The sequence below is a fragment of the Trichechus manatus genome, unplaced genomic scaffold (assembly GCF_000243295.1).
Source record: "Trichechus manatus latirostris isolate Lorelei unplaced genomic scaffold, TriManLat1.0 scaffold00133, whole genome shotgun sequence".
Taxonomy (NCBI): Eukaryota; Metazoa; Chordata; class Mammalia; order Sirenia; family Trichechidae; genus Trichechus; species Trichechus manatus.
The window spans coordinates 4,517,881-4,532,513 of record NW_004444069.1 but is presented as its reverse complement, the minus strand read 5'-3'; the positions used below and the strand labels follow the sequence as shown (position 1 = coordinate 4,532,513).

The 14,633-nt window shown below is 50.4% G+C and overlaps 1 protein-coding gene across 1 annotated transcript in view; it reads right to left on the bottom strand.

Moving 5' to 3' along the window:
• Positions 1–5,767: 5,767 nt before the first annotated feature.
• The window catches only part of SLC45A1 (solute carrier family 45 member 1), a 17,304-nt gene continuing 8,438 nt past the window's right edge, over positions 5,768–14,633 (bottom strand). The window contains exons 5-8 of the mRNA XM_004385133.3: positions 12,366–12,519; positions 10,857–11,033; positions 8,440–8,645; positions 5,768–6,395 (exon numbers count right to left, since the gene is read on the bottom strand). Coding sequence (XP_004385190.1) covers positions 6,129–6,395; positions 8,440–8,645; positions 10,857–11,033; positions 12,366–12,519 — 804 coding nt within the window. The 3' untranslated portion in view covers positions 5,768–6,128. The remainder of the gene's footprint in view (positions 6,396–8,439; positions 8,646–10,856; positions 11,034–12,365; positions 12,520–14,633) is intronic.

Here is a 14,633-nt window from a genome sequence, read left to right as displayed (position 1 = left end):
TGGTGACACAGTGCAGACATGCTGTAGAGTCATAGGCGTGAATTACCAGATAGTGAGGGCCTTTTAACCCAATCCAGATTGTGTCAGAAAGCACTTCCTGGGGAGCCTGACGCCCTCTGTGTGGCATAAGGTGACCTCTCTGTCCTTAAGTCTCTCCCCTCATCTTGGTGCTCTCCGCCCCCCACCCCCAGCTGTGTTTGCCACTTGGCTGTAGTCTCTCAAGACGCTAGTGCCCCTCTGCCTTCGGTCTGGTTTAAGCCATTCTTAGAAGTTTTGGGGGAAATCAGCTTTATAGCGTGGCCTCTGGTAAACAGCTGAGGTGTGAATTCCTGGTGTGGTGAATTAGATTTAAAATAGAACGTTAAGATACTTCTTAGACTTATTTGGCCCCAGGAGGATCCTGAAGCTGTTGAACTGTTTAGGGACCAGTTTTCTATGAGCCTGATCACCGGTTGCCACTCATAATCTCCTCCTCTCTCCTTATTCATTGAAAGCGCCGTACTGCTGTTCAGGTGGCAAAATGGATTTGAAACACCCTGCTCTCCTGATCCTGGCCACTAGGTGGCAGTGGTTACAAAGACGGACAAGGCCCAGATACCCTCCCTCTGGGCCGCCAGGCAACTGGGACAAGTCAGAGTCCCCTCAGCTGACCCAGGGGAGAAGACCTGTGCCTATGACGATGAGTATTTTATAAAAGGCCTGACGGGAGACATTTTGTGGGGGGCAAAGATTGCAGCAAGAGCCGGGGTGTGGAGGTGGCAGTGAAAAGAAGGTGGGAGCTGGAGGCCACAGGAGTCCCAATAGCCTGAGTGATGGATATGCTAGGGAGGCGAAGCCCAGAGGCTGTGGGTAGGTGGGCAGGGCCCCGGCGCAGGTGTTACTAGAAGGGCAAAGACTTTGAGGACAAGGCATTTGTTTTGTTCTCTGATGTATCCCCAGCGCCTGGGACATATACAGCAGGTGCTCAGTAAATGTTTGTTGAGTGGATTCTCGGCAGTGGGTGATTTCTAAGAACCATAGCCCCTGGGAGAGTTCCCCCTGAGCAGCTATGATGGGCCCGCTGAGGCCCTCATGTGCCCTTAATCCCGACATCTGCTACTTCCCTCTCCAAGTCTCCCCGGGAGGAGCTCTCAGAACCTGCTCACAGCCAGCAATGGAGACAGACCACCGTGTGGACTTGGCAAACATGACCTAAGTGCAGGAAAAAACTGAGAGCTCCTGACTTTGCTCTTTGGGCCCAGGCAGCTGCCGGTTCTGGCATATTCGGGGGAAATGACCTCCATTGCGTTGGAGAAAACAGCCAAATGGAAAGGACACTCCCCCCACCCAGTTCCCAGCATCCCAAGGGTGGCCCCGTGTTAGGCCTGCAGCCTCAGAAGATAGAAACAACCTGATGAGGGCTGTGATCTTGTGATAGGTTCCTTCTGCCCCACCTCCAGCATCCTTCCTAAACTCTCTGGACAGTGCTCAGAGGTAGTTGGGTGTGTTTGTGTTCACGGAGCACCAAGGGGTGATTTTTAAGTCTGCTGAGGGGAACAGTCAGGAGTGGCTTCAGAATTTGGCAGCACAGTTCTTGTTTTGTTTTGAGCAGTCTGAGAGGGTGTCTCATGGCCACTGGACCACAAGCAAGAGGCTTTCCCTGCCTCTGCTCCTCTGAATGGAATGAGAAGCCCCCTCAGAGCTGAGCTCCCAGCGAGGCCCTGGCAGCCATGTAGGTGGCACAGTGGCCACAAGATGGGAGCAGAGGCTATCTGCCGTCAAGGGCCCAGTGGGCTTTAACATTAGCTCTGAAAATATTTAACATGGTGAGGTCTGGAGTCAGATGCCCCAGGTTCAAATCCCAGCCCTGCCACTTAGATCTATATGACCCAGACCAGGTACTTGTGTCTTCTCAGGGTCCAGATATGTAACCGGGTGGTATTCCACCTTCCTAGGGTGATCAAAAGGAGCCCTGGTAGCACAATGGTTAAGCATTCAGCTGCTAACCAAAAGGTCAGCAGTTCGAATCCGTCAACTGCTTCGTGGAAGAAAAAACCTGGCAATCTGCTCCCATAAAGTTAACAGCCTAGGAGACTGTATGGGGCAGTTCTGCTCCCCGCAGCTCATTGTGAGGCTCAGCAAGTAGCTGGGACGACTCTCATCAGCATAGCTTGGTCTTAAAGTAAGCAGTTTTCTGAGCTGTGGAAAACAAAACAAAACATCCCGGGCCATGCAGGTTCGATTCTGTGACTTGGTTCCCACTACCATCTGGTGGGAGCAGACCTGAAGTTCAAGAGCCGCTTTGGGGAGCTGGAAGGGAAGCCTGAGCTGGCCAGGGCGGCCCGCCCATGTTCCCGCACAGCGCCTGACACAGAGCAGATTCTTAGGAAAGACAAGTCGAGAACAACTCTTCCCACGTGTAAAAAGCAACTGTGGGTTACTTAGGAAGTTCCAGGAGGAGGGCCTAGGGTTAGCAAGCCAAAGCAAGAGGGGGAGCCTCCCTGTTCATCTCTCGAAGATTTGAGCAATTCTGGGCAAAAACAGCCCAGACCAGAGGATAGCCTTCCAACACCACATTTTCTAGAAAAGCTAAAGCTTTTCTAAGCAACTTAGATGTGGAGAGGATGGGCCTGGGGTCGCAGATGAAGCGTGGGACTAAGGACCTGGGGCTGGGTTATGGGCCCAAGGAGACCACAAAGGAGCTATGTGAGTTTGGAAAGTCACTGAGCTCTCTGTGCTTCACCTACACATGAAACAGGACAGTGAGACCCGCCTTGCTTAGTGCGGAACCCCGCTTGGCGGGAACCACACTTAGCACAGAACCCCATTTAGCTCATAACCCCACTTGGCTCATAACCTTACTTAGCTTGTAGCCATAAAGGGGAAAAGGACTCATGGATTCCAACCAGGGTGGGCTGCACAGAGGACATGGTGTTTTGTTGTTAGGTGCCGTCGAGTTAGTTCCAACTCACAGCAACCTGATGTATAACAGAACAAGACGTTGCCCAGTCCTATGCCATCCTCACAGGTACTGCTATGTTTGAGCCAACTGTTGCAGCCTCTTTGTAAATCCATCTCCTTGAGGGCCTTCCTGTTTTTTACTGACCCTCTACTTTACCAAGCATGATGTCCTTCTCCAAGGACTGATCCCTCCTGATAACACGTCCAAAGTATGTGAGAGGAAGTCTTCACCATCTTTGCTTCTAAGGAACTATACTTCTTCCAAGACAGATTTGTTTGTTCTTCTGGCAGTCCGTGGTGTATTCAGTATTCTTAGCCAACACCATAATTCAAATGTGTCAGTTCTTTTTTCATCTTTCTTATTCATTGTCTAGCTTTCTAATGCATATGAGGCAATTTAAAGTACAATGGCTTGGGTGAGACCCACCTTAGTCTTCAAAGTGACATCTTTGCTTGTTAACACTTTAAAGAGATCTTTTGCAGCAGATTTGCTCAGTGAAGTACATTGTTAGATTTCTTGACTGCTGCTTCCTTGGTCATTTTAGGCAGGTCTGAATGAATGAGTTAGATATCAATGGGCAGAAAAGAGTTGGGAAGCCACTTCACCTTCGATGAGAGTTGGGGCAGGGGTGCAGAGTATGTCTGTGGCTCCTGAGGAATCAGGGCTACAGTATAGGATACAAGAGGCGGGGAGTCGGAGGCTGGAAAGACAGGCCCAGAGGAGTTTAGATCTGAGCAGCCATGGGAGGTGTTAGGGGGAGGGACGGGCTCAGACCTGGGTTTTCAGCTGTCCCAGCTGCAGGGTGAAGGGTGATCGTTAAGGACAGGCTGGAGGCAAAGGACGGGCAGAGACCCTGGAGCAGGGCAGGGTGTGGAGAGGAGACGCCCGGGCCCCAGTAACTCTGCAGGACCGTCTTGGCTCAAGGAGGGCAGCACGTGGGTGTTGAGGAATTCATGGGTGAGGTGTGGAGGCTCTGGCCCAGGCAGAGAGTTCACGGACGAAGTAGGGAGGCTGTAGCTCAGGTAAAGAGACTGTGGCCAAGGTGAGGGGGTGGGTGGCTGAAGTATCGCACAGACGGTCATGGTTTTCCTGCCCTGCTGGCCCTCCTGGTTACAGAGCAGAGGATGGGACACGCTCCCTGCCATAAACCCCGGACTCTCCTCTGAGGCTGGTGATGGGTCCAGGACCCTTGTTGCTTGTTTTGGACTTGTGGTCAGGGATGTCCAGTATGTCCCCCAAACTTAGGGACATGAGTGAAGGATCCTGAGGGCAGCACCGACTGCAAGGCCCAGTTCCAGTGCTGTGGGCACACAGTGGCTTGGCCACAACCCTGCCATCATAGCGCTGATAGCCTGGTTGGCAGGAAGACCATCAATAACCATAGCCAAACCAGGCACACCCAGAATGCGGCCTCACGTGGGATATCAGGTGATGGGGGATGGTCAAGGCCTTTCAGAGACTTTGAAACCCATGAGAAGTCTGAGCTTCATCCAAGTCCATAAAATGGGCAGTGGAGGCAGGCGTAAGTCTGTGTGTCCTATGGGGTTACTGCACACAAGAAGGGCACCTGCGCACAGTAGGGGCTTGAAGGTGGGTGCGGGTCTGTATGACCCCCATGCACTTCAGGCCCAGTGGGCACCTGTGCTCAGGAGCTGGAAGGCAGGTGCAGGTCCGTATGTCCTGCCTACACTCCAGGCCCGGCTGGCACCTACACACAGTAGGAGCTGGAAGGGGGGGGTGCTCCAGGCCCAGCCGGTGCCTGTGTGCAGTAGGTGAGTGATGTGCATCTGTGGAATGAATGATGGAGGGTGGAGGGGGACATACAGGCTCTGCCCTGGCCTTCTTTCTCTAACTCTGAATCACTGATTTGTCGAGTCAGAGAGCAGGATGGGTGTTCACACAAGTGTCATTCAGCTGTGTGTTCCTACTTTATAGGGCATTTTATGATCCAAGCGTCTTGGTCCCTGCAATCCCCAAGTGCTTGAAGCATGTTCTCGCCTTGGATATCACACTCTAGCTGCAAAGGGCACTGCTCAAATGGTATTGGAGAAGCTGTCCCAGTCATTCTCCCTAGGATAGCCTGGCTCCCTGCTCCCTGCCTGTCACCCTATCCTCCTACCCTGCTTATGTTCACAGCACTTACCGCCATCTTCAGTCATCGAAACGTCAGTGTAGGATCTGTCTCTTCTGCACCCATGCCAACTCCATGAGGGCAGATCCCCAGCACCTAGCAGTGCCAGGCACACTCTGGGCACCTGATAGATATCCGTAGGATGGAAGGATGATGGATGGATGGATAGATGGAAGGATGGTGGATAAATAAATGGATGAATGGTAAATGGTGGATGGATGGATGGATGACGAACAGATGGTGGATGGAAGATCAATGGATGGATGATGGCTGTATGGATGAATGGGTGGATGGATGGATGGTAGGCAGATGGATGGATGGATAGTGGGTGAATGGATAGATGTTGGGTGGAGGGATGGCTGGTGGGTGGATGGTAGATGGATGGTGGCTGGATGGATGGTTGGATATTGGGTGGATGGATAGGTGGGGGGGTGGATGGATGGTGGATGGTGGGTGGGTATGTGGGTGGATGGATGGAAGGTTGAGTGGATGAGTGAATCAATGAATGAATATGAGGCCTTCTGGCCCACAAGCATTGTATGCCCTAATCTGTCCCCCAGATGCAATGTACAGGATCTCTCCACCTTAGCATTATCGACATTTGGGGCTGGATTATTCTTTGTTGTGGGGGTTGTTCTATGCACTGTAAGATGTTTAACACTATCCTTGGCTAGTAGCACTCCCCCACCCCCACCCTGAGTTGCAACAACCAGAAATACCTTAACACTGCCAAAAGTCTTCTGGGGGCAAAACTGCCCCCATTGGAGAACTGAGTTAGACCTTTTCTTCCAATAAATGATGCTTACAATCTCCTCCTACAGCACCCCCATGGAGAGTAGCCCAGTCCCCAGGCGACCTCTCACCCCTCAGGAGAGCCACAACTAGACACTGCAGGCTTTGCTGCTGTCGTTTATTGTTTTATCACATATTTACACCAACAGGAAACCCGGCCCCCTGCCCACCTGGGCCCGCTGGTTCCTTCCCAGCCCAGCCTGCTCCTGACACCCCAGAACAGGCCTGAGTCCAAAGTTGAGGCCGGATGGGGGAAGGGGCGTGTCACACGTTCAGCAGGAGGGGCCGGTGCTCCTCATCCGCAGCATCTCCGGGAGGGATTTCATAAATGACAAACAGGGAGGAGTACAGGCAGCCAAGGAAAGACACAAGGCTGGAGAAGTACATCACGCCGTTGGCGCTGCCCACGGCCGAGGTCAGGGGCCCCAGGACCAGGGAGACCAGAATCTGGGCCAGAAAGTACTGGCAACTCAGCAGGGAGATGTCCACGCCCATGCCCCGCTTGGTGCCATCCGCGCTGGACCCTGCAAACTGAGTCACAAGAGATGGCGTCAGCAGGGCACTCCCAGGCCAGCTCTGGACTCCCTGCAATGCGCCCAAGCCTGCGTCTCCCGCAGGCCCAGGAGGCTGAGCAGCCCACGCACAGCGGGTTCACATTTTCCAGGGCTGGCACGCACAGGGAGTTCAGCCAAGAGTTTAATAATATTTGTGTTCAGAGGGATGACGACATTCGAAAGAATCCATGACTAATCGGGCGGGAGCGCGGGCTCTGGCAGGGCCAAGGAGGCACAGACGCTCTCCCTGCTAGGATCCTTTGGGTTTTTTCCCTTCACTCGTACCTACAAGAAAAACATTTCTGCCCTGCAAGACGACTACTATGGGCTCTGGTTCATCCCCTTTCTTAACCTTTGTCAGGTATGATGCCTATAGCCAACCAGTTGCCATCAAGTCCAGCTCATGGTGACCCCGTGTGGGTCAGAGTAGAACTGCTCCAGAGGATTTTCAGTGGCTGATTTTTCAGAACTACATCACTAGGCCTTTCTTCCAAGGCACCTCTGGGTGGACCCAAACCTCCAACCTTTGGGTTAGCAGCTGAGAGCATTAACGCTTTTGCCGATTTTGCTTTTCATGAAAAATAATGAGCTCAGCTGAATTTGTCAGAGACTCTGAATTGCTTACTATATATCACCATGCTCCACAGGTCAGCCTGGGACACAGCATTAAAAGGGCGCAAAAAACTCAGTAATCAAGATGATGTTTTAATGCAGTATTTTAAAATATAAGTTATTGCAGAAAATCCAGGATGGGAATGTTATTTGTCCATAAAGAGAGAGTTCTTATAAAAGCTACAACATGGATAAACCTTGAAAACGTTATGCTAAGTGAAATAAGTCAGACACACAAGAGCACATGTTGTATGATACCATTCATATGAAACATCCAGAATAGGAAGGAGTCCTGGTGGCACAGCGATTAAGCACTTGGCTGCTAACAGAAAAGTTCGTGGTTCAATTCCACAGGAGAAAAGAACCTGGCGATCTCCTTCTGTAAATATTTCAGCCTGGGAAACCCTATAAGGCAGCTCTACTCTGTCACATGAGGTCTCTATGAGTCGGAATTGACTCGACAGCACCCAACAACAACATCCAGAACAGGCAAATCCACAGAGACAGAAAGCAGAGGAGTGATTGTCTACAAGATCAGGGTATTGGGAGGATATGGGGCATGCTTGCTAATGGGTACAGTTTGTTTTGGGGGTGACAAAAATATTCTGAAATGGATTGTAGTGATGGTTGCACGACACTGTGAACATACTGAAAGTCACTGAACTGTGCATTTTAAATGGGTAGGCTTTTTGGCGTGTGAGTTATCTCTCAAAAGAGCCGTTAAACCAAAATCCATGATGAGCCAAATATCAACATTTTCAAGGACAGGATGGGTAGCAGTGCTATGTGGAGCCATGTTAAATAAAGACAAGATGACAGTTCCTGATTTTTCCCTTGGCTTCAGACTCTAATATGGCTGTTGATATTTGGTTCATCTTGGAATTTGGGCATTGATTTTGATTTTTTTAATACAAAAATCACACTCGCATATTATTTATCATAATTACCGATTTTTTTCTTCCTGAGGTGAGTGCCTCACCTGCCTCACCCTAGGCCCTGAATTGCTTGGACCTGCACTAACAGGTGGCCCAGAAGCCCGATAAAGGGGAAACAAAGGTGGGTGGGCCTTCCCTTCCACTCTCCCCACCTCCCTATATCGCTTACGCACGAGGCAGCTGCCACCAGAGGGGTGCGAGGTTTGGAGGGAACACTTGCCAAGGAAGCAAGGCAGAAGGAGACATCAGGGCTGGTCTCAGGGCAGTCACACAGGGCCCAGCACTCAGAATGCTCTGTTGTCACCATCTTGAAATTCTTGATAATTTTGGTACAAGAGACCCCCCCCCCCATTTTCATTTTGCCTGAGGCCCTGCGGATTCTATAGCTGGTTCCGAGGGACACTTTCTGGGCGGAGTTTGCTCCGCGAAGCTGACCTTTTCATGGACTGAAGCGGGGAAGAGTGAGGCGCCTACCTTCTTGCTCTGGTAGTAGTCGCAGAGGAGTGAGTAGGGCAGGGTGCAGAGGGTGGAGAACAGAACCCCGTAGGTGATGCACAGGGACAGGACCACATAGAGGTTCCGCGAGAGGGTGGCAAGCCCGGTGCCCAACCCGAAAGCGAGGTAGGCGATGAAGTACAGCGTGCGGATGCTGAGGTACTCCTCCAGCTTCTCGAGGATGGCTGCAGGTGGGAGGAGAGTGAGGGAGCCGCCTCGGTGCCCAGGGACAAGGCTCCCCTCCACCAGGCTGACCCCAAGGGCCACAGCGGTGGGAAATGGCACACAGCTCTCTGCGAACCAGAGCACCTGCTGGGGGAGCCCAGAACAAGGCTGAGGGAACCCCGGTGGCTCTGGGCAACACCCAGGACAGGGCTGTCCAGGTGGACGATAGAACCTGGGGTATCCTCGTTCACACCGGCCCCAGCCAGGTCCCCAGGGTCTTGGGGTTGAAACACTAAAGAGGCTCAGGTATTTAGGGGTTTGAGCTAAGCTTCCATGATCCGTGCAGATTCTGGGGCTCTCTGTCTCACCAAAAATGGGGACACCAAGCTCCCATCATGTGGCCGCCGTCATCCTTGTGACCATTGTGAGGTACAGACACCATCACTTTCCAGAATCAAAGAAAATGGGTTGTTTCCCCACATCCTGATCCACCCCAGCTCTAACCAGCTGCCATGGAGTCTCTTCCAACTCATGGCGACTCCGCATGTGTCAGAGTAGAACTGTGCTCCACAAGGTTTCCAACAGCTGATTTTTCAGAAGTACATCGCCAGGCATGTCTTCCGAAGAGCCTCTGGGTGGACTCAAACTTCCAACCTTTCAGTTAGCCGCCAAGGATGCTCACCATTTGCACCACCCAGGGACTCCACCCCAGCTGTAGAAGAACCAAAACCCTCCAGGTGCCCATCCACCAGCAGAGCTCAGTGAGACCTAACAAATTCTTCCCTAATACGCTCTCTTGCCCCATCCCCCCTACCCCACAACAAGTTCTAATTCTGCTTCCCTGGGCTACGGGGCTCAAGTTCACTAAAATAGAACTGGGCTCTGCAAACCACAGCTCTCAGGACAAGCCTGCGGTTGCACGGCCATGAGTTCAGAAAGGTTTCCACATTTTTAAGTGGTTGGAAAAAAGTGAAAGAATGGTTTGTAGCATGTGATAATACTGTGAAATTCAGATTTCGGTGAACATGAACACAGTTCTGTAGGGACACAACTCCCTATTCATTTATATGTTGTCAGCGGCTGCTTCCATGCTGCAGCAGCTGAGTGGAGTAGTTGAGACAGACTGTGTGCCCCACAAGGCCAAAATTATCTACTGTCTGACCCTTCACCGAAAAAGCGTGCCCACCTCTCAAAGATTTGCGTTTTGTCTCCCAGCCAGGTTCCACACTAGGATGACACCCCCTCCTGTGTCCCTGGCACTCTTAAAGCCTCATGGGTCACCTGGACCCCAAAGCTCAGGGCCATCTCGGACTCTGGCCCTCCCCACCCTCTGTGATCTTGATTCTCCGGCTACAATGCTGTCGCTCCACCTGCTCCCCATTCTCACCATCATGCTCCACTTCTCTCTGGACCAGTTGCTACCCAGTGGGATAGATATGGGGTGCTGCCTGGGGGGGGTGACCTCATGGTTCATCCCTGGGCCCCTACTGTGTCCTCTCTCCCTTGGGCCCAACCATTTCTGCTCCCCTAGCCCCACTGCAAGGCCCCAGTTCTAGGGAGGCTGGTGTTCAGAGGACCCATCCCTGCACACCCCTCTCCCACTGCCCAGCAGGGAGCGGTGCACCTGGCAGGCCCTCAGAGGTTGCTCAGTGACTGAGAAAAGACACAAGTGTCACCCAACGAATTGCAATTTTGTGTCTGTTATTGTAGCAGGAGCCCTGGTGGTGCCGTGGTTAAGCGCTTAACTACTAGCCAAAAGGTTGGTGGTTCAAACCCACCCAGAGGCTCTGGGGGAGAAGAAAGACCTGGCGATCTGCTTCCAAAATGTCATGGCTTAGGAAACTCTATGGGGTGGTTCTACTGTGTCACATGGGGCTGCTGTGAGTCCTCATGATTGTGACAGCATCTAACAACAACATTGCAGCAGGAGTCCTTGGGTGGTGCAAAGGTTAAGTGCTCTACTACTAGCCCAAAGGTTGGCAGTTGGAAAACTCTCCCAGAGGAGACTCGGAAGACAGGCCTGGTGATCTTCTGAAAGGTCACAGCCTTGAAAACCCTATGAAGTGGTTCTACTCTGCACACACAGGGTCGCCATGAGTCAGAATCGACTGATGGCAACTAACAGCAATCGTAGTGATGCAAACAGTCCTCAATGGACATAGTCCAGTGATGCACTAGAGGAACAGCGCTCCTGGAGACGCCCGCCCACACCCTGCCCCAGCGGCAGGTACCTGAGTAGAAGGCGGCGCTGAAGGCGTAGATGCACATCCCCCAGCAGCCCATGGTGACACCGCTGTTGTACTTCTGATACGCTTCAGATGTGTGTGGGGCCTTGGGGTTCCCCTGAAACACCACCTCACCCATGAAGTCCGTGTAGAAGAGCAGCATCCCCTCAAACGAGAGCCACCCTGGGCAGAGAGAGAAAGAGGGAGTGAGCGCTGGTGCCAGTGTGCTATCTCGGCCCTTCCTTTAACCAGCATGTTTTTACTCACTGGTGTCGAGTCAACGCGTGGCGACCCCGTGTATGCAGAGCACAACTGCTCCGTAGGGTTTTCGAGGCTGTGACCTTTTGGAAGCAGATCACTAGGCCTTTCTTCTGAGATGCCACTGGGTGGGTTTGAACCGCCCACCTCTTGATTCGTAGTCAAGCCCTTAACCGTTTGTGCCACCCGGGGACTCCTAACATATTTTTACCGATTATAAAAGTAACGGGTAATGTCTGTAGTTACAAAGAAAATTTAAATCACCCAGAGTGGCACCACCCAGAGAAAACATCTGTTATTACATTTGTAGATTTCCTTTCAGTCTTTTTTAAAATAAATTTATACTTTTATAAATATAGGCTCTATTGTGTGTAGGTTTTGCACCCTGCACTTTCTCTGAGTGTTACTGCTAAGAGGAGAGAGGATCCTCACTCCTCCTCCTTCCAAATGCCTCACCGTGCTCCCCACTCTCTCCTCTGCTTCAGCTACGCTTGCGTCCATTTAATTAGGAGAAATATATTAGGAACCCCAAATGTTGATATCCACCACTCATCTGTCAGTTTGTCATACCGTGGTGGCTTAGGTGTTGCTGTGCTGCTGGAAGCTGTGCCACTGGTATTTCAAACACCAGCGTGGTCACTCATGGTAGACAGATTTCAGCAGAGCTTCCAGGCTAAGACAGACTAGGAAGAAAAGTCTGGAGATCTATTTCTGAAAATTAGCCAATAAAAACCCTATGGATGACAACAGAATACTGTCCAATATAGTGCTGCAAGATAAGCCCCCTAGGTTGGCACTACACAATGGTTGCAACAATGGACTCAAACATACCAAAGATCATGAAGATGGCGCAGGACTGGGTAATATTTTGTTCTGTTGTACATGGGGTCGCTTTGAGTCAGAGCCAACTCGACGGCAGCTGAGAATGATAGAGACTCAGGTGTCTGGCCAGGGGAGTGTGTGGCCTTCTCATTGGTAATGCCTGCTTTAATCTGGAGCCGCCTCTTCCTGGAGAAGTGGTGCTGCCTTCTAGGGCGGGCACTACCCCTAAGCCTGCCCAGGGGATTGAGTGGCTAAACCAATGGCTTCTACGCTCTCTCAGGAGGGAGCTTCCTTGTCAGAGACGCCTCCTGTGAAGTGAGGCTTTGGGGTGTCTTGGGAGGCCGATGGGGACAAGAACCCTGGGTCAGGTAGCCCCATTCTCCACCATGCAGCACCTGGGTAGGGACACACAGGGAGGCTTTGCCATGAGCTCACCCAGGAAGTGGTTGACGCAGAGGTTACGGAGCGCCTTGGGCATGTTGCAGATGGTGGAGCAGAGGCGCCTCACGGACAGTGGCTGCTCTGACTGCTCACTGGAGCCGGTCAGCTCACTCTCATACTTCACACCGTTCAGTAAGATGTTCGCCACCTGTAGAGGAAGCCCGCCAAACCCCACCCATCAGAGCATCGAATCCGGGTCATCCCCGAGGAAGTGTATATTTTGCTATGCCAAAAACATCAATCAGAAACAGAACAAGTAGAGGCTATGAGGTTGTCTTCTTATTAGATGGAGTTGACCGAGCATGAAGTACCACCCTTGCATGATAGAAACGACTTACCGGCGTCTCCTGAGAAACTCAGAAGCAGCTAAAAATAGAATTTCACCTTGAGTGTGCCCATGATTTGGCTGTGTTTTAGAACCTGTGCGATCTGTGCCACAGGGAGTAAGTTATGCCTTGCAAAATTTGAAATAAATGTTAACGAAATATAGGTCAGTTCAAATCTAAACATTGTGAAGTCCCTTCTTTTCCATAAAAGAAGGCTGTGAAAGACATATTTCAAGGTGACTGGGGATGTCCGTACAAAATTCTCTCTGGACAGGTGGAACTGCTACCTACCCGGAGGACCTGGTGGCCAACTCAACACGCCCAGAAACTAATTCATTTACTGCAAACAAGGGGTCATTGTGGTTCTAAGACACTCCCATTGTCACTGAATGGAAACTGCAATGAGTTAAGGTTAGATTTCATTCTGGGGCTCAAAAACAACATTTGGTTGACAAATATTCTCATTGACATTATTTGCTTAACTCTTCCTGGAATGGCCACCACCATCTGTCAGTTTGTCATACTGTGGTGGCTTGCGTGTTGCTCTGATGGTATTTCAAATACCAGCAGGTTCACCGATGGTGGACAGGTGTCAGTAGAGCTTCCAGACTAAGACAGACTAGGAAGATAGGCCTGGAGATCTGTTTACAAAAATTAGTCAATGAAAACCTTATGGATCACAACAGAACATTGTCTGACTCATTGCTTTGGACACATCATCAAGAGGGATCAATCGCTGGAGGAGGACATCATGTTTGGTGAAGGAGAGGGCCAGGGAGGGTGAGAGAGACCCTCAGTCAGATGGATTGCAATAATAGCTGCAACAATGGACTCAAACATACCAGCAGTTGTGAGGATGACGCAGAACCAGGTAACATTTCATTCTGTTGTACATAAGGTCACCATGAACCAGAGACAGCTCCACGGCAGCTATCTCTATCATCCCTCTATCTTCTATCATCTATCTATCGATCCTAGAATGAGAAGGTTTCATTCCACAACAGCTCTGCCAGCATTTGTAGGATGAACTCCAGACAGATGAATGAATCATTTTGGAAGTTAAAGGTTTCGAGAATAAAGATGAGAGGCTGCTCAACTTCAGGGTTTGTGAGGTTGTCCACACCTGAATATCCCAAGTGAGAAAAGGAAGTAAATATTTTACAATACTTGTTCCAAGGGCAGCGTATACAGAGCTTGTCATCCCCACCCACTGGGGAGACTGCTAAAATTACACCTACATCCCCATCTGAGCCAGTGTCTTTATATCATGATTTATACTTAAAAAACTGAGAATTTCATAACAGGACCAACTAAATTATTAAACTACGCTCTATCGAGAATGGAAATAGAAGGAAAAAGAAAAAGATTCAAATGAGATTTCCAACCAGACCTAAAGAACTACTGTACCTAGAAGCCAGTTTGGATTTTTTGAAGCAGGACAGGATGAGCCCGTGTTGACAAGAGGCCTGGTTAATTTCATTAGTCTCATCAAGAATGAGGGTAACATTAGAAAAACAATCAATGTAATCCATCACATAAATAAAACAAAGACAAGAACCATGTGATCTTATCAGTCGATGCAGAAAAGGCATTTGATAAAGTCCAACACCAATTCGTGATAAAAACTCTCAACAAAATAGGAATAGAAGGGAAATTCCTCAATATAATTAAGGGCATTTATACAAAGCCAACAGCCAACACCATCCTAAATGGAGAGACTTTGAAAGCATTCCCCTTGAGAACTGGAACCAGAAAAGGATGCCCTTTATCACCACTCTTATTCAACATTGTGCTGGAGGTCCTAGCCAGGGCAATTAGGCTAGAAAAAGAAATAGAGGGCATCCAAATTGGTAGAGGAAAAAGTCAAAGTATCTCTATTTGCAGATGATATGATCTTATACACAGAAAACCCCAAAGAATCCACAAGAAAACTACT